Raw genomic sequence first — 23,610 nt, 5'->3', positions numbered from 1 at the left:
ATTAAAATGTAAGCCTATGCGGCAGGGTTTTGCTATTTTACTATTTTATTGTTTTACTCTGTACAGCACCATGTACACTGGTGGTGCTATATAAATAAAATAATAATAAGTGTTCCTCATCTGTAAAATAGGCTGCAACGCTATAGTAGTGGGTTTCCTGCATCAGCAAGGGCTTGGATCAGATGGTTTTTGAAATCCCTTCCAGCTCAATGCTTCTATTAAAGACCCACCAGAAGGCCTAGGAATGTGAGAAATCGGTATGTCCCATTACTCTGAAAGAACAAATAAACAACCGACCCAATCAAGAATAAAAGTTCCAGTGCAAGTGGGTGTAGCGTAATCCACTGGCAGTGGCATCTAACGGAGGGCAATTACTTTCTGTAGTGATCTTGCCAGTCCCAGGCTGGAACTACACCAACAGGATATTTGAAAGCAGTTTGAAAACGGTGTATGGAATGTATCACCAGCCCCAACAGTTGTCAATACTGTTATAAACTATTATAAAGTAGTAGTGCAGATCCTACCCCTGGCTCCATCTAGCAGGATGGTGTTCAATCTGTGTCAGAATTGCAACTGGAGCAGAGGCCCTCTTAGAAACCATTTCCCCCCAATGCATAGGGTGACTTTCAAGTCTTGTAGCACTTGTCTTGTGTTAAGTCTTCATTGTTTTTCCTGCAACAGACTAACAGGAACGTTCAGGTTGGCTACAGAATGCAGAACGTTAGCGAAAAAGCACATGATGGTACTTATTCCGGATTAATGGTGGTGGTGGTGGAGGAGGAGGAGGAGGAGGAGGAGGAGGAGGAGGAGAAGGAGAAGGAGAAGGAGAAGGAGGAGAAGAAGAAGAAGAAGAAGAAGAAGAAGAAGAAGAAGAAGAAGAAGAAGAAGAAGAAGAAGAAGAAGAAGAAGAAGAAGAAGAAGAAGATCATCATACTTGGCACAGATGGTGCTCCAGGGGGTGGGCGGTGGCTGACGCGGGGTGGGGCAGAGGAGGAGGAGGGAGACTCGAGGCTAAACGGCGGGGGAGGGGGCAGGTTACCGGGAGCCGGAGGAGGGGCTTAGTGTGCAAGCGGCATGTAATAAAAGGAAGATGTTCTGCCGGCGCAGAGTGAAATTCCAGTGGTGGCAGAGACTGGCAGAGAAAGCGTCCCGGAACCATCAGGATGGAGTTGTACAGCAAGGCAGAGACCCTGGAGCTGCGGAAGAAGCACATCGGGTGAGCTGGAGAGGAGCGAAGCACAAGGAGAGGGATTCGGGCAGGGGCAGCAGAGGGAGAGCAGGAGGGATCGCGGCCATCCAAGCTCGAAAACTCCCCTCCAACAACAACACCCCCCGCCCTACACACACATATCCTGCAGTTGCCCTTCTTCCCCCACGAAAAGTCAGTTTCCACCTGGAGGAAAGACCCCGGTTCTCATCTGCAGAGTATTGCGCCCTTGTGTCGTTGGGGAGATCACGGCTCCAAGCGATCCCCTTTTAAACTGAGCCGGTGCTTTCCCAGTAGCCGGGGGTCCCGCAGTTCTCTGGAGGGGGGTTCGTGGGCTCCAGAAGGCGGCGGGTGCGGACACTGTGAGGGTGGGGCCCCGATCCATTCTTGATCGATCAAAGTGAACTAAACGGGGAACCAACCAAACACCTGGTTTCCTCTCTCCCTCCGCCTCCCTCCCTTTCTCTATTACCGAGATCTAGTTCTGGTCTTCGGACTTCTCTGGAGGTATAAATTTCCTCAAACCAAAACTGATTCCGGTGGGAATCTAAGTCCCCAGAGAGGAGCCTTTGTATGTTTTCTGTCCCATCAGTTACTAGCTTCAAAATTGTATTTTTTTTAAAAAATAAAAAAATATCCAAATTTCCTTGCACACTTTAAGAAACTAAAATATCACATTTTCCAAAAAGCTCCAGGCGTGTTCCCTTGAGTATGTTCTTTTCCACAATTAAAAAAGCCCTCGTTTTTATTTTTTTAAACAAAACTTGCAGCATGATCTAAACCTAAGTGATTTTAAATCTGATCAATTTCGATGGGAAAGTCGAACATATTCTTATAAATCTCCTCCTGAAATCCAGAGGACCTGCAGCCTGAGGTTATCTGAGGTTCTACTGACTTTGCAAACCTTATGGTGCAATTTGTGCATTTGAACTCTGAAGTAAGCCCCAATGAATGTTTGCATAGGAGTGGAGTCTTTAGAAGCCCTTAAACAGGATAGATCATCATACCCTAAACCTTATCTTGTTTTTAGACGGTCCTAGTTTGTTTTTGTTTTTTTACTTTGTTTTTTTATTAGCACTTTCTATAGGGGCTTATTTTTATTCAAGGAAAAGCAGATTTATTTAAAACACAACACACACACACACACACACACAAGATTGCTTAGAAACAATAGCACACACACACACATTCCAGTTAGGGTGATTATATAAAAACGAGGACAGGGGTCCTGTATCTTTAACAGTTGTATAGAAAAGGAAATTTCAGCACCTGGTGAAATTCCCTCTTTATCACAACCATTAAAGCTGCAGGAGCCCTGCCCTCTTTTGTATCTGGAGTGACCAGATAAAAAAGTGGGCAGGGCTCCTGCAGCTTTAACTGTTGTGATAAAGAGGGAATTTCACCAGGTTCTCCATATATACAAATGACACCTGCTGAAATTCTCTTTTCTATACAACTGTTAAAGATACAGGAGCCCTGTCCTCCTTCCCATACGGTCACCCTACTTCAGTAGCACTTAAAATTATCCTCTTCCATTTCATTATGCAGTCTTTTGAATACCTACTAAATTGTTTATGATGATTATTCACTTCTCTGGGAAGTGATATTCCAGGATAAGACACATGTTTTAATATGAAGAGCCATCTGGCAGCCCCCAAATCCTCCCTTTGCCTTTGTGCATAGGACTTCTTTGACCTTACCTAACCCCAGTATAAATAGACAGATTAACAGCTAGAAAGGTGGATCAAGGTTTGATCTTCCAGAGAGAACTTTGACAAGTGTAGGAAATGCACAGATATGCATGTACTGTGAGTGGCCTTAGGTAAGCTAATGTTAGACTCTGGCAGTGTCAGCATGTCAGATATCTGCTATGCTCACAATACTTGCATAACCAATGCATACTGGGTGTTATGTAAAACCAAGCCTGCATTTCTGCCCTCCAAAGTCAAGAAAACTTCTGTACAAGCTCTTGACAGTTGTTGTCTCTCAACAACTTAACATAACAAGCTATTTTGGTGCATGTATTTCAATGTAATTCTGGGGATCAACATAAAAACCAAAGAGATCAGGGCTTTAGTGGCTTTTGTAAAATTATTAGGGGTTCCTTCTTCATTAAAAGTTCAGTAACAAAACTTGGGAATTGATCCAGTTTGCCTTGCATTCTTCCTTCTCTCCCTCTCCCTCTCCCTCTCCCTCTCCCTCTCTCTCATGCACACAGCTTGGTGCTGTAAGTCCCCCCGCCCGTCCATAATGCTGAGTCTCCCCACCCCCACCCCGCACTCATGTCTGGCCCAAGACATGCTGCTGTCTGAACAGAAAAGAGTGATACTTCAGGGCCAAAAGCAGCCATTACTTTAAACGTGCGTCCAGCAGCGATGTCCCTTTCATTTTTACTCTAGAGTAGGTGCAGATTGTGAACCCAGCATGAGGTATAGAGGGATTTTTAGATTTGGATTGGGGCCCCTGTGCCTACTCTAGGATAAAAAAATGAAAAGCTAACATAGCCACCTTGAACCTTTCTTCAATACTGCTAATTTATTTTTATTTCTGACATTTTTATACCGCCCAATAGCCGAAGCTCTCTGGGTGGTTCACAAAAATTAAAACCATGAATTAAATCTGTTGATGAGACAGCATAGGGGTGCAGGTCAGGCTGTGGAGCCTGACCTCATATCTGCCCCCACCCCTCCATTAGCAGTCCTGTTATGCAGAGTGCTGTCTTACGAAAACAGCTATGTGCCTCCAGTGGTGCATGTAGGGTCCTTTTGGTGTGGCATGTTTGATGTTCTATTATTACAGAACTATTTCTTGCTTAACACTTCCCAATCTTTGCTGGTTCGATTGTTCAGAGGTAAGGGAATAAAACTCTGCACATGCTCCAAAGAATTCTATTCTTGCTTGATCAGGATTAAGCTCCTGATATTTTGGGTGGGGGGATGTTCTAGAGTTGAGCAATGAGTTGGATTAAGATCTTGTCTTGGGTGCAGGATGGAAGAGAGACCCACTTTTCTCTAGAAAAGTCCCTGCATTTCAAATTAGAATGCCAAAGGAAGATGTTGGAGGGCTATCTAGAGTAGAACTTAATGACTAATCACTCAGTGACTTGTAGACAAAGTTGTGAATTGTCTCATTTGAATGGTATTGTTTGAAGTTATGCCGGGTGGCCTAGAAGACTTCTGGTGCCACTACAGTTCCCACCATCCAGCATGCCATGGGCACCAGATCAGGGGAGGCTGATCTGGAAAGTCAAGTGTTTTGACCTGTGATAGCTGTTCCACATATGCAAAACCTCAGTGATGTGGCAGCCCTATTTACATTTGGGGACTGTTTGACAACCGTTGAGGATACCCGATAGTCAATATATAGTCATTATTCTCTGTTTGCTGGACAACAGTGACAATAATGTGTTTTTGTACATTCAGGATGGCTATTCAATAGACCTGAACTAAAACAATATGATTTCATACTTTTCAGGCCCTCATGCAAGGTTTTCTTCGCTAAAGACCCCATTAAGATTGTGAGGGCTGACGGACAGTATATGTTTGATGAGAACGGAGAAAAATACTTGGACTGCATTAACAATGTAGCACACGGTAAGAACTCCGAGAGCAATGTGTGATGGCAAACTTTTTGAAAGCTTTTTGAAAGGAGCAGGGGTGAGTGACTTTGGGAGGTCTGAGTGCTATTTTTTTGCCACTGTGAGCCACACTCCGTGAGGTGCCTACAGAAGTGCTCAGGGCACCCTCAGCACAAAAATGGCTGATTTGCCACCAAAAATCTGTGTCGAACCATTATGAAATGCTACAATCGCAAAAAAATTAAGCGGTGGTGGTATTGGGGGGGGGGCTGTGGACCGTAGGTACCGTGTGTGGTAAAATATACCCCTAATCCAACCCCTAAAACCTCCTGTTTAGGGGTTGGATTAGGGGTATATTTTCAGATTTTCTCCATTGATGCATTTACTAACAACTTTCCTTTACCTGATCCTCTTTAGTTGGACACAGCCATCCAGAAGTGATCAAGGCTGCGGTGAAACAGATGGAGTTGCTCAACACCAATTCTCGATTTCTGCATGACAATCTGGTCCTGTATGCCAAGCGCCTCACGGCCACCCTACCAGAACAGCTCTCTGTGTGCTACTTTGTGAACTCTGGGTGTGTCTGAAGGACTTTTCATGACCTTTTAGTAGTTTATATATATCCAGTTCTTGAATTCTTGTTTTACTGAAACTAAGACTTCCTAAGGTTGTATACCAGGAGGCATTTCCTGTCTATACAGCCCAATAGCCAAACTTCTCATGGTTGATCACAGAAACTAGGCAGATTTTCAGGTTGAAGAAAATTACATGGCAAAACTGGCACAGTATTTATTAATTACCTTTATATCCTGCCTCTTCTGCAAGGTGATCAACTCAGTGTACATGATCCCCTCTTTTTGTCCTCACAGCAACCCTGTGAGGTAAATTAGGCTCAGAGAGAATGATTGGCTCAAGGTCATTCAGTGAAAGCTACATGACTTGAGTGAGGATTTGAGCCTGGGTCTCCGTAATCTTAGTCTGACACTTTCTCCGCTAGACTACACTGGCTCATCCCATGATTTGTCACTGTTTGTAGTCCACTTAGCCTTCTCGTACCACTGCAAATTCCATCTAAACTCCTTGTTGCCCTCTTCCTGCAAATGAAATCTGTGCTGAAGTAGATTTCTGCACATGAATCAGCTGTATTAGATGCGGAAGCTGTGGAATACATCCGCATACATGGTCCCAAGGGTTATCCTATGCACTGCCCAATATGGAAGCAACAACGTTATGCAGTGTGGAACTGTGAGCCTGCGGGTATACGCAGACCTCTGCTATCCCCTTATCTCTCTGGATCAGGCCAATGGATACAGTCCAACGGCTTCAATGTATTCATGGAGCCAGGGCTAGCCTGATGTGGGTGCATCAGGCAATAGAATGGGAAGAGCAGCAAATTGTGCTGCTCTCCCCCTCCAAAGAACCCACCACTTCTTGGTGTTGCTGGCCTCCTGCTTAGCTGGCCGACTCGCTGCTGCTTCCTGGCCAGCCAACTTCTTTCCTGCTGAGCTGCTGCTCCCACCCAGCCACCCTACTCACCCTCCCACCTGACCTGCAGCAGCCAGACCTGTGCATGTGCAAGAGCAGCCAGCTAGGTCGGACAAGCAGGTTGGGTGAGAGGGAGGGGGTGGGTGGGTGAGCAAACGAGCAGCAGCTCCCATTTGCTCACTCCCCCACCCACCACCCTCCCAACCTACTTGGCTGGCCAGCCAACCCAGCTGGCTACTCTCTCTCGTGCCCAGCCACCACTCTCATCTAGCTGCAGCTCCTGCCTTGTGCCCATGCTGCAGGGACCCTGGGAGAGGTTGACTGAACTATTGCGCCCCTCTGGTGATAGTTCAAGACCTCTCGGGATTGTTCGGCTGACCTCTCCCAAGTAGGAGTGGCAGCAGGGTGGGCGTGCGAGAGCCATCAGCTACAATGACTAGCAAACCAAATGGGGGGGGAGAGAAGGAGAAGGAGAAGGTGGGACAGTTGCCATGGCTGCCAGAAAAAGCGGAGCTGTGGTGGCAGCTCTCTGGGGGCTGCAAAATGCCTCGGGCTGGGGCTGAATGGAGCTCTCTTCCCACAGGGACTCCTCTATTTGTTTCTATTTTACATGACTGGGCTATATCTCTTCAAGAAATAAATGGCAAGCCCCAACCCTATAATGTGGCCATCAGCTCATGCCCACAGCCCACAAATTTAACTTCCCTCATTGTTCACGCCAACCATCCAGGTTGGAAGGACATCAAAACCTGAGCTACCAACAGTTTGATATTTTGTGCCCAGCTGTAGATTTTTTGGTATTCAGTATATGAATGTGTGCAAAATGCACACAGATTTCGATGTGATGGCTATTTCTGTAGGTGTAAGTGATGTATTTGTACATATATGGGAAGCAACATGTGGGAATCTCCCTCTGGTTCAACTGTTCACTCTCAATCAGAGAGGAACCTAATCAGTCTGACTGATAGCTGTGGAATTAATAGATTCTAGGGATTAGTTACAGACATATATGTCTGTTCTGTTTTCTGATATATATTTTTGTTTTTGGCTTAAAAAGCTAGTTTCTTTTGTCTCCTGCTACAATAACTGATTTCATTGCCTTCTAATATTCTCTTGCAGGTCTGAAGCGAATGATCTTGCTTTGCGCTTGGCTCGGCAGTATAGCGGCCACCAAGATGTGATTACCCTTGACCAGTAAGTATGTAGAACTTGCAGTATGGGAAAGATGGATAATGTGCTATTATAGAGACTTTTGATTCTGTAGTGAGGCACCATGATTCTGTAGTGAGGCACCATGGGAGTTCTGATGCATACATGGAGCTTCTCTGATCCTACTGAATTCCTCATTCACTTCAGTTGAGATAATTGATCTATCTCCACATTCCTCTCTGCACTGGAATGAATCAACTCCCTTTTATTAGAATGTAAGCCTATGCGGCAGGGTCTTGCTATTGACTGTTTTACTCTGTACAGCACCATGTACATTGATGGTGCTATATAAATAAATAATAATAATAATAATAATGTGTAGGAGAGATGCATTCAGATAAGCACACAGGGGTGCTGATCAGGGGTGAGAAACCTCTGGATTTCCAGTTGTTGTTGGGCTGCAATTCCTGTCATCCCTGATAATTGGCCAAGCTGGCTGGAGCTGCTGGGAATTGGAATCCAACAATGTTTGGAGGGCCCAACCCTACCATTGTGATAATATGTTTCTTTATTAACTCCACCAAGGCCTCTTCCTTTTTATTTTGATTACGAAACCTCTATTTTGAGTTGGTCATTTATGTGAAATATGAAGGGAGGGGTTGCATTTGAATAATAGTTTGTTATGGAGGAAAAACAACTGTCCAGTTTCCACTAGTTATAGAATAGATGCATTTATAGTTTAATAATGGTACCACATTCACCAAATTGGGGTTAAATTAATCTGTTTGTCATTTTATTTGTCTCTCACTTTAGTGCTTATCATGGTCATGTTACCTCCTTGATTGACATCAGTCCATATAAATTTAATCAGCTGGGGAAAGAGGGCAAAAAAGAATTTGTACATGTGGTGAGTATGATTTAGGGTGTTTATTTAGCTTTTTTAGTGAAATTAAATGCCTTTAGGCTCTAATCCTACACACCAGGGGTGGTTATGTGTCCAAATATTTTGGCCTACAACTCCCATGATCCCTCATTATTGTCTATGCTGGCTAAGGCTGATGACAGCTGTAGGCCAGAACATCTGGAGAACTACCCCTCCTATACATATTTGCCCCATTGAATACAGAAGGACCTATTTCTGAATAGACATGTATCGTGCTGATTGTGCTGAATAGACTGATTGTGCTGTTAAGAGCATTTCTATATGCACCATTGTTCAGATGAAATCAAGGTGGCCCAAGTTATAGCAGAAATTTAGATGCAATGCTTGGAAACCATTTGTGTAACACCCTTTAGCCAGTGTACAGTTCTGAGTGACAGCCATTGAACCAGGCTTCTTCCAAGTTGGCCAAATGCTGCCCAATCATGATTTCCTGGCCAGCCCAGAATGGTTCCAGGGCTGCCACATCTAAGCAAAACGGTATTAACATACTGCAGTAATTGTCCAAAAGGTGTATTTGCAAACATTTTTCGGAAGGCCGTTTTCCCTTCATGGTTAAAAAAGAAGAAAATTCTTTGTGTGCTGATGGATTCTGTTTCGATGAAAAACTGCTTTTAAACTTGCAGATTTTTCTCATTGAATTGCATAATGCAGCTACAGAAACTAATGTCCCAAGTATTTTTTAAAAAACTAACAGGTCCATGGTGTGGACCTGGGGCTTGAGCATTGGGCTACTTCTTTCAAGATGAGTTGTACAAGGATATAGATTTTGTTTATTTGTTCTGGAACGCACAAAACGCATGCAGAGCAATCATGCTTGTATAATGCACGGCTTGTGTGTATTTTGCAAGCGACCGCTGCTGTTGATACGTGCCTATACCTTTCAGACTGATGGACTCAGCATGCATTTTTTATATATATTGCAGTATCTGTATCCAAGGATAAAGCATCTCTTAAGGAGTGGCCCTTAATCTAGGCATGAAGAATTCATGAGAGTAGGTCTTTCAATGGCTAACTTGGCCAGTGGGCAGCTATGATGGTCAAAAATAGAATAGCCATACCATGGTTGGCAGTAGGATACTTCTGATTTCTGGATGCTTGTGAGCTTTCCAAAGGAATCTAATTAGGCATCATTGAGGACAGATCATGGACTAGAAAGGCTCTTAGTCCTTTGTCTTTCATGGCTTGTGTACCACTTTTTAAAAAAACCCACCTGCGATACATTATAGCCTGCAGACTTATTAAGAACTGTGTAGAGTGGGTTAGATGCAGACTTAGACATGGTTTGAGGAGACCCACTGAAATCAATGGGTCTCCTCTTAAGCATGACTAAGTCTGGATCCAGTCCAATAAATATTGGCAATATATGCCCTCTCCTGACCTCAGATGCATAGTTTATTATTAACATTTGGTGGAAAGATTTAAAAAGACAGCCAGTGCGTTTTTATATGAACCATTCCATCAACACACACTATACAGTTGCCACAAGCAATGCAATTAAAATGATCATTTCAGAGGTTTTAAATACTCCTGTGTTGCTTTTTAGGCTCCTTCTCCAGATATCTACAGAGGAAAGTACAGGGAGGACCATCCAGATCCAGCAAGTGCTTATGCGGATGAGGTGGCAATGATAATTGAAGAGTCTCAGAAGAATGGCCGCAAGGTATGCAAGCAGGCAAGAGATGTGAAAGTCTCTTTAGATTCCCCCCCCCAAAAAAGAAAAAGCTTCTGCTGATTAGGTGAACTGCACTGTCCTAAAAAATTGAAATTTCTTTCATTTTTACCAGATTCCTGGATTTTAAGGTGTTTCTTTTCCCCCCCCGCCCCTCTTAATTCACATTTTTTTCTCTTGTAATCACTAATTCAAACTATATAATAAAATGAGGATCCAAATCAAGAAGAAAAAGGAGTAAATTTATTTATTCTTTATTTATTTGATTTATACCCTGCCTTTCCACCACCACCACCACCGCCACCCCCCAAAAAAAACACTCAAGGAGGTTTTAAATAAATCTAAACCTCCATTTCCTATTTGATGCCAGGAGTAAATTATCAAACATTATTTTGATTCTGCTTTCCATCAGCACATCAAGGTCTTTTTGAAGTCCATGGGGGGTGTATGTAGCAACAATTATAGATTTATAGCTATTGTAAATCCTAGTTTCCAGAGGACAGTCTTCTGCTTGAAGGCGTGAATCATATAAATCCGCTTTAAAGACAAAGAACTATAAGAAAATCCCTTGAAGTTGCCCACCAACAATTATCACCAAGGTAGAAAACTGAGTAGTCCTGCCAGGTCACAGCCTTTCCCACTATGTTGAGATGTATTGCATTTCTATTTAAATGATAGTGATCATTTCTAAATTTGCATCCATACATATAAATTGGCATCTACATATTTTATCCAAATTTTTGTCCTCTTTGGTCTTCTTTTTTGGCAATGTATCTCCTCTTTTTCGGCAGTACTTCATGGGCACCGGAATAGGACTGTGTGATACTTACCATGTACAGCAGTGGAGAGCTTCCATTCCCACACTAAAAATGTGCTCATGTACACACAGTGTATATCTTTGTTGTAACAACAGTAAGATGTACAACAGCCTTACCCAAGCTAATGCTGACTGGGGCATTCTGGAGGTTGTAGTCCCACACATCTGGCAGGCACCAGGTTGGGGAATGCCGATCTAACAAACTACCAAATGTTTTAAGAAGAATAAGTTGAAAGCCCAGCAACTCCTCAGAATTTCTCTTGGTACTTTTCCAACACAAAGCAAACTTACAGAAAACCAATACGGCCCAGTGGCTACAAATGTTGCGCTTGGGCCCCAAAGATGTGAATTTAAATTCCAATATGGTGAGTGGCCTTCTATAAATCGTTATTGATCTCTCTGTGCTTCTATAAAGGTAAATAATGATAAAATGTTTGTCTTAAATGCCTAAAAGATAATGTGTTGAGTACAATATAAAACATAAGAAGTTACAAATTTTAAACCACAAGGAAGCAATTGCAAAGAGAAAAGAAGTGAAACATTTTATGGATAAGAGAGGGGATATATGGCTTATGAAGTACAAAATAGATATCCCTCATTTTAGATGGGATTTAAAAAAGACAAGCAAGACACACTAGAGGCCTTCAAGAGGCAGCTGGACAACCACCTGTCAGGTATGCTTTAAGGTGGATTCCTGCAATGAGCAAGGGGTTGGACTCGATGGCCTGATAGGCCCCTTCCAACTCTACTGTTCTATAATTCTAAGGAAATTACAATCATCAAGGCTGATAAAATAATAATGATGATAATAATTAAATTTATTGGGGGTTGCCAATAAATACTATAAAAATAGGTAAAAAGGCAAAACAAGTGAAGATTAAAAACATACCATCCCAACAGAAGTCATAATTTAGAGAAGTATAAATGTACAAATGTTTGCTGATTTTTTAAAAAATACAATTCCCATGGAGGTTCATGACTTAAGATGTGGCATCGTGACTTTTCTCTTATTTCCCCACACCCACCACTACCACCTTAAAGTCCAAAGGAGTCTACCGCCTGTCTTTAATTCCTTATTGAGACTTTTTATTTTAAAAAAAGAAACTAACGGATAGTTTCTATTTTCTCCCTCTTTTTCTGTTTTCTCCCCCCTCTCGCATATCTTCATAGGTTTTGGTGACGTAGACCCTGGGCCAGGACAAGTTGGTAAAGTTTCACAGCCTATTTGGGGAACCTGCTACTACCTGGCTGTAGTGTACCCTCTTCGAATATAGTGTACGCTTCTTTACACGTTATCGCTTGACCTTCTTTCCAGGAAGACGGCACCGCCCAGCTCGCATGGATCCTACAGATGCTCAGGGAGGGAGTGTGGGAGGCTGTCAGTTAAATAGCAGATTTGGGCTGACCCTCCAGGCAGACTTGGGGGAGAGCAAAGGCATAATGCTGAGCCAAAAATGTAAGCTTCATGTTCCCGTCTTATCTGATCTGCTGCTCTCGATTCCAAATAATATTATGTTTTGTTTTCATTCCTAGCAACTGGAATTACTTCAGCTTTAGACTCTCTTTTTTCTTTTCTTTTGTCAAGTGCCTCATTTTGATGTACTCTCTACATAAGTTGTTTCGTGAAGCAGGGGTGCCCAAACTATATATGTCTGAACATCTTTTAAGTTCAGGCCTTTTGTTTATTGACACTTCTTAACCACAGAAAGAAGATGAAGTCAGCCACTGCAGAATGCCAGAAAGAATCATGCTGATCTAGCAGGGATGCAGAACCTCAGGCACAAGGGCCAAATGCAGCCCTCCGAGGATTCCAATGTAGCCCTCTAGGCTTTCCCAGAAAACCACATCCGTTCCCCTGGTCCCACCATTTCCCCTCGACCACTGATTGTCTGGTTTCCCAGCTTCTGTGCAATTCCACCCACCCACCAATTCTAAAAGGTTGAAATGCCTCTCCTGAACTATTGGCAGTAAACACTTTAACCAAATGTATGCTGGGGGTGTTGGTTGTATTTTGGCCCCACCCCCTTGCCCTTTGGCCCTGCCCCCTTCCCCTCTGGCCCCTGAGAGCTTCTCTGAAATGGAATTCAGCCCTCAGCTGAAAGAAGTTCTGCACCTCTGTGATACATGAGATACTCTACCAATTAAGCATTGGCTATGTGGACAAATCCATCGGTAATAATAAATAACTCATCAGAGCAATGGATATGATCGTCCATCAGAAAACTTAGAAGTAAATATCGCATTGGTATTCTGTCGGGGTAGCCTGGCTGAAGTAGATATCCAAATAGTTATATGTGCACTTTGCAGGGCACATCCAACACTTTTGTTACTTGAGGTCAATAATTGGCTTTAGTATCAGGAAGGACTGGGCGCTTGCCCTGGCACTGAAAAATTGGGCACCCCTGGCATTTAGTGGTTGCTGCTCAGAGCTGTTGAAGATGCAGTGTAGCTGCCCCTGCCTTTTGCTCATTGGTCTTGCCTGTTTTTATAGGATTCATGCCTCTAAATGTTGGCTCACTTGCAAAAGAGGAGGCAAAAGAATGCTCTTCTCATAATATCTTCTCTTGCTTAGATTGCTGCCTTTATTGCTGAGTCCATGCAGAGTTGCGGAGGCCAAGTAATTCCACCTGCAGGCTATTTCCAGAAAGTGGCAGAGTATGTATAGTGCTTGGAACGGGTTCATTACAGCAGGTTACTTAACACAGTAAGGTGCAGGATTAGTTAATGAAGCACAGGAAGAGTCTAAAGGTGGTGGCCCTTTCTACTGATTTGGGCATAGCTGTATGTAGCTTTAATCTTTGTTCCTTCAAACAGTAAACTGCTCTGTGACTTGTTAAATCTTTTGTAAATAAATAACATAAGAAAAGCTATGCTGGGTTAGACCAAGGCCTATCTAGTCTAGCATTCTGGTCCCACAGTGGCCAACCAGCTGCCTGTGGGAAACCCACAAGTAGGACATGAGTGCAATTGTACCCCCTCCACACCACTCATGTTCTCCAGCCACTGGGATACAGAGGCATAGTACCTCTCATACTGGAGGTAATATATAGCCATCATTGATAGTCTTATCTTCCATGAATGTATCAAATGTTCTTCTAAAGCCATCCAAATTGGTGTTCATTGCTACACCTTGTGGTAGGAAATTCCATAGTCAAATGTGCACTAAGTACTTCATTTCAAAGCAAAACAAAAGAGTAGCCTTTCACAAGCAATGTTGGCAAGCGGTTGAGTCCAATTTCTTGGAGGGATGTAAGTGAGTTATCTGTTTAAATATGCAACAGACAGCATGACTTCTTATTGCACAGTAGGTATGTACACGTTCAGAAAAATCACATAGTACACTCTCCCTAATACTATATGCTTGAGAATGCACATGGGGGCATCCCATGTTTGAATGTTTCCCCTGTTTGTTTGTTTTATATAAAAAAGCCTGTGTGTAGCAAAGTAGCAGGTTGTGGAGAAGGTCAGATTAGAACCTTTCTCCCTGGCATATTAGCTTTCTATAGGCAAAGGGTGTTTTAGATGAGGAACATTCAAACCTGGTATTCTTATCTGTATTCTGGAATACATTTCTATGGGGGCATAATTTTTCTGAATATTTTCTTTATTTTTAAAGAAATAAGTGACATTTCCATGCTTATTGCAATAAGTAACAGAACTTTCTAAACACCATTTGATTACTGAAAGTCATGGGTAGGCAAGTTGTGGTCCTCCAGATCTTTTGGCCTACAATTCCTATCAGCTCTAGCCATCATAGCCAAAGGTGGGAGATGGTGGAAGTTCTAGCTCAAAACATCTGGAGGGTCACACACTGCCCATCCCTGCTGAACTAGCCCTGTGTGCTTTGTTGAATCCCATCCAATGTCAACAACAACAACAGTTTATTGCGGTCAATAGACCATTCCCATCCAATGTCTCAAGTCCACATCAGTCCTTCTATGGCCTGATAGAGCAAACTCTGGTCAGCTGAATCTTCACACTGTAAAGAGCATCTGTTTAAACTTTCTGCTGTAAAAAGCCCTTGTGGGGCCATGTTTGAAGTCTTTGTGTAATGGCTCATGTTTTGGAGGGGGGAGTTGTGCTTAAGTGAGGCATGATCCAACTCTTTGGGGTCCTGGAAGCTGGTGAGGCATCTGGACTGTTCCTTTTTTATTTTCAGATCTGTCCACAGAGCAGGTGGTGTTTTCATAGCGGATGAAGTCCAGGTTGGTTTTGGTCGAGTTGGGAAATATTTCTGGGGCTTCCAGCTACAAGGCGAAGACTTTGTGCCTGACATTGTCACTATGGGAAAGCCAATTGGCAACGGCCATCCAATGTCTTGTGTAGTTACGACAAGAGAGATTGCTGAAGCCTTTGGTGCCTCTGGATTGGAGTACTTCAATACTGTGAGTGTCTCTTCTAATATTATGTTCTAGTTACTAGCCTCAGGGCTCATTCACACATCCCTGATGATGCAGCTCGTTGACTTACATACAGAATTGCACCATCACAGATTACCACAAAAGACTTTCATATCACCTAATAGCAACTCACACAATGTTTTTTTAGTGGAACTGGATTGGATAACTGGCCCTGATCTAACCCATCTGCAGGGTGGGAACTGAAAGTACATGCCTTGCACATTTGCATATAATCTGGGGCTATGCACTTTTGATTTTATCCTTTGCGGACAAGGCAGGCACTTCATTGAAGGTAAGGCAGGTAACACCAGGTGGGCAGGTGAGCTCTTGCTCCCCATTATGCATATGGTGACAGGTACCATCCATTTCAGTGAGGTATTGAGTGATCAAATGATGTACCTCAAACAGAAGACTGTTATATGAAAAGTAAGACACCTGACCATCCTAATCAAATAATAAGCCCTGTTTTGCTCATAACAGTCACAAAACCTTCAGGGTGACAAGATTATTGAAGCAACCATTCTGTTTTCTCACCCATTCTCACTCTCAGTTTGGTGGCAATCCAGTATCCTGTGCAATTGGTTTGACTGTTTTGGATATAATAGAAAAAGAAGACCTCCAAGGGAACGCCACACGTGTTGGAAATTATCTCGCCGGACTACTGAATGAACAGAAGGAAAAGCATCCACTGGTAGGAGATGTCAGGTAGGCCTAACAATGTAATTATGTTTTTACATAAGGGCCTGATCCAGAATGGTGCATAGGAAGATCCATGCATGCTTCAGAGCTCTGGTAACTAGCATCTAGGATTTACTAATGCATTATAAGTGTGTGTGGAGGGGGGGGGGGTTGAAAAATGTTAGGAAACTGAAGTTAATTCACAACACAGTTGCCTGTCAGTGGGAACATATCTCACCAGTATTGAAAAACTATTATTGGGTTCCAGTGCATTTCAAGTCACATATCAAAGAAGCCTATATGGCTTAGGAACAAGGTAGCTGAAGGAGCACCTGTTCTCATACCAACCTGCCTATGTATAAAGGTCATTTTGAAGGCTCCCCCACAAATGTTCTTGCTATCTGAGACAATGTGGCTGTTGACCTAAGAGAATCTTCTCAGTGTTGATGGAATTCCCTCCCTAGGGAGGTCTGCCTCATGCCCACATTGTTGTCATTTCTGCACCAAGCAAAGATTTTTGTATTCTCCAGGCTTTGTCACATGTAGCAATTTATTATATTTCCTTTCATTTTTTGTATTTTATCTTGTTTTTCTAAACCGGGTTGTAATATTACAATGAGAGCCAGTGTGGTGTAGTGGCTAAAGTGTTGGACTGGGAGTCCTCACCCAGCCATGGAAACCCACTGGGTGACTTTGGGCCAGTCACAGACTCTCAGGCCAACCTACCTCACAGGGTTGTTGTTGTAAGGATAAAATAGAGAGGAGGAGGATTATGTACACCGCCTTGGGTTCCTTAGAGGAAAAAAGACGAGATATGCACGCAATAATAAATAAATGCATTTACAGTGTAACTTACATTTTTAGGGGTGAATAGGAAAGATTAATGAAGGCTTTACCCTCACCCAAACAAACACACAATAACCTTACTAAGGTGTATAGTAGATGTATAAAGAGCCCTTCCTCATAACTTAGGCCTAGTTCTCACTGAGCTTCTATATCTGTGTCAAGTCATGTGTGTCTTGACACAGGTATAGAAGCTCTTCTGCAAATAAATATTGCTACATATAGGCCCTGTTTCGGCCTTCTTATCTTCACATGAGAGAAAACAGGGCTGCTTGGGTTGGCCTCAGCCCTGCAATGAGCTTATGAGATAGCCCCCACATCTTTAGATGGCTTCCCTTTTGCAGACATGCCCCCAGACATGGATGGGGGGAGGGGCAATGCCAGGAGGGGTCTGCCCAACACACATGGCCCTGCTCTCTCTCAATGCAATGTTAACCATGTGGAGAAAAGTACACCCAAATGGGGCTGTTGAAAATTACCATATTGGGGAGTACACTGTGCTACAATCCTTTCTCCTGATAACTAGTTTTCTGCCCAGAAGAGGGTTGCTTGTTTGGAAGAGTGTTTCACCTGCAGTGGCTACCTCAGTGAGAGCTAGTCATTAGTATTGTGACACAACCAGTGCTTTGACCAGGTTATGTGTGAAATGTAGCTGTGCTTGCATTTTGCTTATTTTACATAAATCCCAGGGTGGTGTGCCATTTGTACAACGGTGAGGCTTGATTGGTGAACTGCTGGTTTCATCAGGATTTCTCTCGTCTTTGTATTGTAGAGGTGTTGGCTTGTTTGTTGGAGTGGATCTGGTGAAGGATCGACAAAAAAGAACTCCTGCCACTGCTGAGGCCCAGCATATCATCTACAAGTAAATATCTTGACTTGCTTAAGTTAGATAGTCCCTTTACTGGTTAGGCTTTACATGACTTCCTTATCTATACAGACTTGGACATATCTAAGCAGAAAGAACTCAAGTTCACAGTCAAAAGTACTCCTTTTTTTGAACTTCCCTATGACTTTCCTATCTAATTACCTTTGTCTAGGAGTTGTTGACTCCTACCATTAGGCAGAGTGAAAAAGCAGCAAAATGTTATTTAAATTATTATTATTATTATTATTATTATTATTATTATTATTATTATTCCTAAAGAGAACCGTTTGTGGGAGATTTTTCTTAAAATGGCCAGCCTTGGAGACTAAGCACCTTGTCTTGGAGAAGGGGCTCCATTTGCTGTTCTACTTCAGGCAGCAAAATCTCTTTAACTGGCCCTAACTATAGGATATGGGATGCTGGATTATATGGACCTTTCGGCAACTTTATGTTCTTATGTTTGTAAGATTATTGCTTATTTGAATTGGGGTTGATTGAAATATTCCAATGGAACATTGGGTGGCTTCACTGGATGAGTGATGTGGGTGGGGGAACCCTTCCCAAAGGTCGGGAAGGGGTTAGCATTATGGGAGACCTACTTTTTGATAAGGTGGTTCAGTGGTCTCTTTTTTATTTTATCTTTTGTACTTGAAATATGACCAAGCTGCTTCACTCAAAAACCAGCTGCCTGCTTATACATAATCACTTTTAAGAATGGCAATAGAAACATTGCTATATGATGACATACTTTAATTCCCAGTAATACTGTATAGAAAAAAAAATATGGCTGACTCCATGGCCCATGACGGCAGCCTTCTTCCCCCTGCCCACACACACCACCTACAATAGGAGACCACTCAACCACCCCATCAGAAAGTAAGTTCCTCATTTGTAAAAGCATTGCAACCTTCATGTGACACCTATGGAGGCTGCAGAAATTCTCCACCTATTTCCCATTAGGACCACGCTTCAGCAAAATTGGGAGGACCAGTTGGATGTCATCCTAATTTGGATTATTTTTCTAATGTAATTAAGCATTGCTGTATTATCCTAACATATCAGCCCATTAAAATGTTGAGCATTCAGCAAAAATAAATTCCAATCCCCTCAGAACATACTGTAGCTGAGAACTGAGCTTCTTGGTTCATCCAGACTCAAGATATAGCTTTAAAGCAATACATTGCAATTTTACATCTCTCTTTGCGTCTTCGTGCTTGCATTCAAAAGTCAATGTGTGTTTCCTTCTAACCAGGCTGAAAGAACAGAGGATTCTTCTGAGTGCAGATGGGCCATATAGAAACATCTTGAAATTTAAGCCGCCCATGTGCTTCAGTATGGAAGATGCAAAGTTTGTAGTTGATCAAATTGATGAGCTCCTCACTGGTGAGCATTCTTGCTGGCCTGCAGGCCATGCTTACCTGTTGATTTACAAAGCTGGTCTCCTAAGTTTGTCACTCAGCAAGTAAGGCAGAAGGATGGAATGTGTTCAGAGAACTGAGGGAGGAGTGGGGAAAGATTTAGTGGATGTAGCTTTACTTAGTGTCTTGGCATATTTAAAGATATAAGCCCCATCTCCAGGGAGGGCATGGCAACCCTATATGCCAGGAAACAAAACAACAGTGGGTGGCTATCAGGATCATGGCCAGCTTGTGAGCTTTTCATCTGGCTGATAACTATTGAAGACAGGAAGTTAGACTACATAGACCATGGTTTGATCTAGCAAGACAGATCTTATGTTCTTGCTACTTTCAGCTTCCAAGTGAGTTCTTCAGGAAACTGTGGTTAATTGTTGTTGGGTTTAGGTGGTGGCTGTTTAAAAGTATATTTGAAAGGCAATTTCTGAAGGAATTAATACAGCTAGGGTGACCAACTGTCAGGATTTCCCCGGATTTGTCCTGGTTTTTGTTCTTTCCATGATGTCAGGGGGGATTTTCTATAATTTTCAATAATGTCCTGGAATGACACACCTTCCCCTTTAAGGCTGCTATTAGCATGGCAGGAGAGAATGACATGCTTTCTTGAGGCACATCATTCCCCCACCCCGAGCTCCAATTGAGGTCTTAAAGGGGAAAGTGGGTCATTCGTGAACATTATAGAAAAGGCCCCAATTGGAGTGGATGGTGGTGGTGCAGAATGAAATCCTTTCCCCTCCTCCACTCCAATCGGGTTCTTTAAGGTGGCGGGGGAATAACGTACTTTCTGCAGGACTCAGAAAGCTGCTTCCCCCCACACACACTAGGTGTCCTCTTTTTTGGTTTCCCAAATATGGTCACCCTAAATACAGCTCTACAAGTATGTGACCTAGGAGTTGGGAATGTTTAGCCTAGAGAAGAAACTTTTAAGAGGAGATATGAAGATCGGTCACATAGAACAAATTTGTTTTTTACTGCTCCAGCGGGTACAACCTGAACCAACGGGTTCTAAGTAAATATTAGGAAGGACTTCCTCATGGTGAAAACTGTTTTAAAACAGAACTGACCGAAGGTGGTGAATTTGCCATTGGTAGAGATTTTAAGCAGAGGCTAGGTAGCCATCATTTAGAATGCTATAGTAGTTGATTCCCTGTATTGAATGACTTCTGATCAGAGGAGGCTGGTGGCTACAATGCCAGCAGGGTGGTGATAGCCCTTTTAGACTTTTGTCTGGATCTGACCAAAACCAAGAGCAGATTCACTGCCATCGCAGGCACCAGCCTTCACTGCCTCTAATTTTCTTTCCAACTCTATGATTTAGGTACTTAGAATCATGTGATCTTTTCTTTGCACTTGAAAAACTTATACCCAATGAAGAAAACATTTTCTCTCTCTTGCTTTAGACTTAGAAGAAGCAACTGTAGTCAGAACTAGAAACGGAGTGCCTACAAATGTGAAGTGTAAAAGAAAGGTAAGTTTGGAAAAATTGGAAAAACTCTGTGTCCATGAAGTCACACTGCTTTAATCAGCATAATCCGTTGCACATTCACCAAGTTAAGCTACAATGGCTCCATCAAACTAAAAAAAAAGACCTTCTGATATATTTGGCCTGTATTTAAAGAGTTATGATTGTCTGTACTCCTTTTCTTGAACATCAATGAAAAGCGTGTGTTGGAAATAATACGTAAGTAATACATGGGAGTAATACATAAAGACAGAGATGATACTGGACTTCCAAGAAGCGATGAAGGTGCTACCTTATAATACATTAGACCGGAACGGGCAATATGGAAGCTGCATGCAGCGCCCACTGCCTCCACTGCAGAAAACTTCCAGTTTTAAAGAGAGAAAATAGCCGTGTTGGCATTACAGGGTGCTAAATTGGCCCTATTTACCTTCAACCCACGCCCACCCCCCAGATGCTGTACAGCACCACATATAGTGCAGTCCATAGAAGGTCTGAGTGGGGAAATGGCCCCCAGACCCCCCTCCCCAAAAGTTACCCACCCATGCTTTAGACCATTAGCCCTTCTTGGCACAATGTGAAAGATTAAATACAATTCTGACTAGTAAATGTTAGTAAGATTTCCAGTGGAACATTTTGCAGGAGTAGTTCGAAGGACTCCCACTTTCTTAAACAGCTTCACACATATTCCTTTGCTGGACCTTATGCTTGGAATACCTTTGCATCACTCTCACACTTCTTTCAAATTCCAGTTTAAAACTCAGCTGTTCCATAAAAGTTTTGCCGAAACCCTTAGTCCTGAGCTGACATCTAATCTAACTGCATGTAACTGCATTTTCTCATATCGTTCCCTTGTTATTCCTGTTTTTTGCATACTTCCCTGCTGATTTCTTACACTTTCCACTCATCTCTCTCTTTCTCTGCTGTCTCACATCCTGCGTCTTCTGATGTCTAAACTTAGCTAGTAAGCACCTGTCTTTTGCAGCTGTTACTTTGTAAGACACTATGTACACTGATAATAATGATAACAGAGATAGGAATGAACAGATCATTCTGTTTCTAGCAGGTTCACAAGTCCATCCCATCCTGTTTCAGTATTAATCTGTGAATTAATCCTCTTCTTTGTTCAGTTTAGGATGGACTGTTAATATATTTTAAAAGCTGTGTGGAACAAAAAAAGTTTTAACTTAACGCCCTGTTTTCTCTCCTGCTCTTCATTCTAATGTGGGTGATCTTTTGGAGGTTTTTAAATGGTTTCAAAATAGTTTTACATTTTAATTGTAAGTTGCCTTGTGCTGAAAGGCAATTTGTAAATTTATAAATACATATATATTAAATCTGCACAAAAATTGTAATTAAATAGACATTTCTAAACATTTTTCCTCTCAAAATTTGCATTTTTACATTCATTTTATGTGCTTTGTAAACCCAAGAACTGCATTGCAACATTTGGAAAAGCTCAAAATCTGAAGAGTAACTTCTGGTCTGTGCATTAGTCTGGGACTTGGGTAGGCCTCCAGACACTGCCCTCGGTGCCCACTGAGACTCGCTATTCCTCCTGATGCTTCTCTAATTTTTTAAAATATTTTCTTACTGGCAGCTGTGATTGCTTCAAAGTGGAGTGGGAGCCTCTAGCTGCTGCCATTTTAATTTCCTGTGAATGCCTCTGGGCTTGTCCTTTGTGACTAGCTATGTCCACCCTTGGCAGCCATTTTATGCTTGTGCCCAGGACAGTTTCTCAAATTTCCAAATGTGCCCATGAGCCCAAAACGTTGCCTACTCCTGGTCCAGGAGGTGCATATCCAGCCATTTCAGATCAGAATTTTCAATGAGCAAATTCCTCAAGCTTCCCTACCTAGAAGCCACAGTGCTGTAAATCAGGAGTGAGAGGTGCTCCTGACACTTACCACTACACCAAATAAACACCAGTATCAATTAAATTGTTCGTTTTATTTTAGGTACCTACTGATGGGAACTCCCAACTGGAATGTATCAGTGAAAGCATCAGCCATATCAACGGAAGTGCCTGCAGACAAGAAAATGTTTTTTGTCCTGAAAGTCGTACAGTGCCTTGCAAAAGGATCAGGACATGAAGCATGATAGAGGAACACCAGTATATGGTTGGATGTTTTTAAAGATGAACGGATGTGTGTGCTATAGTTGGTTATCATATTGGCTGGTTATCATATATGTTGAGTCAGTATTCATTTACCTACATTTGGAGCATCATGCTTTTCAGACATAGTATAAAATGAGCATAGCCTCCTCTGTTTTGAGATGTCTAACACAGCTTTTGACTGATTGGCCTTCCTCTATTTGAAATTTCAATGTTCAGTATTGAAATATTAATAATTGCCCATGTTTTAATGGCTGATTTCTTGCACTGTGCAACATTCTGGTGAGGCAATTCTTGCCAATAATAAAATATTGTACAATTAAATATTTATCTTGTAGATCTCAGAGAACACCTGGAACAACTAGGGGCGAGTGTTTAAAAAACCTGAAATCCCACCTGTCAGCATTTTAGGCTGCAATTCTACACACACTTACCTGGAAAGAAGTCCTTTTGAACTCAGCAGGGCTAACTTCTGAATACAGATTATAGAGTTTCACTGTTAGCAGGAGAGGGGAAACAAATCAAATCCCTACTCCTTTCTGACTTCTTAAAGGGATTTCAGCTTTTTTGTTCAGTGGGATGTACATGTGATTTTCTCCCCTTGCTAGAGATATGTGCATAGAATTGATCTTGTTTTATATTCGGTGAAGATTTGTATTATTGATTGTATAATATGACCGAAGATTATTAACTGTTGTCTGACCGAGAAATTTAAAGTAATATTATATTTAGATCCTATGCCTTCTGGTTCTATATGTTTGTCAGTTTCTTGAATGTTCTCAGCATTTTTCAAGAACCCTGATAGAATACGAGTAAGCTTTCCATTTACTAGGAGGCCTTGTTAATTCCAAAGAATAAAACTATTTTAACCTCTGAGAGAGAGTTGTCAAATGAATAATTTACCATCAATATATAACAATCGCTTGGTAAGCTTACATTCTTTTTTGAACTGGTCTTTACCCTCACTTACTCATCTCAAACTAG

General features: G+C 42.2%; 1 protein-coding gene across 1 annotated transcript; it reads left to right on the top strand.

Annotated features, from left to right (window-relative positions):
- Nucleotides 1-1,109: 1,109 nt before the first annotated feature.
- ETNPPL (ethanolamine-phosphate phospho-lyase) lies at nucleotides 1,110-23,504 on the top strand. The gene is made up of 13 exons (XM_063136139.1): nucleotides 1,110-1,216; nucleotides 4,682-4,800; nucleotides 5,202-5,361; nucleotides 7,389-7,463; nucleotides 8,232-8,325; nucleotides 9,905-10,021; nucleotides 13,420-13,502; nucleotides 15,007-15,232; nucleotides 15,798-15,952; nucleotides 17,541-17,630; nucleotides 18,886-19,016; nucleotides 20,449-20,516; nucleotides 22,469-23,504. Exons 1-13 carry the CDS (start codon nucleotides 1,164-1,166, stop codon nucleotides 22,601-22,603), a joined length of 1,506 nt encoding a protein of 501 aa, XP_062992209.1. The 5' UTR covers nucleotides 1,110-1,163; the 3' UTR covers nucleotides 22,604-23,504.
- The last annotated feature ends 106 nt before the right edge of the window (nucleotides 23,505-23,610 follow it).

Source organism: Elgaria multicarinata, chromosome 10, assembly GCF_023053635.1.
Source record: "Elgaria multicarinata webbii isolate HBS135686 ecotype San Diego chromosome 10, rElgMul1.1.pri, whole genome shotgun sequence".
Lineage (NCBI taxonomy): Eukaryota > Metazoa > Chordata > Lepidosauria > Squamata > Anguidae > Elgaria > Elgaria multicarinata.
The sequence above is the reverse complement of the archived record's forward strand: the minus strand, read 5'-3'. Positions and strand labels throughout refer to the sequence as shown.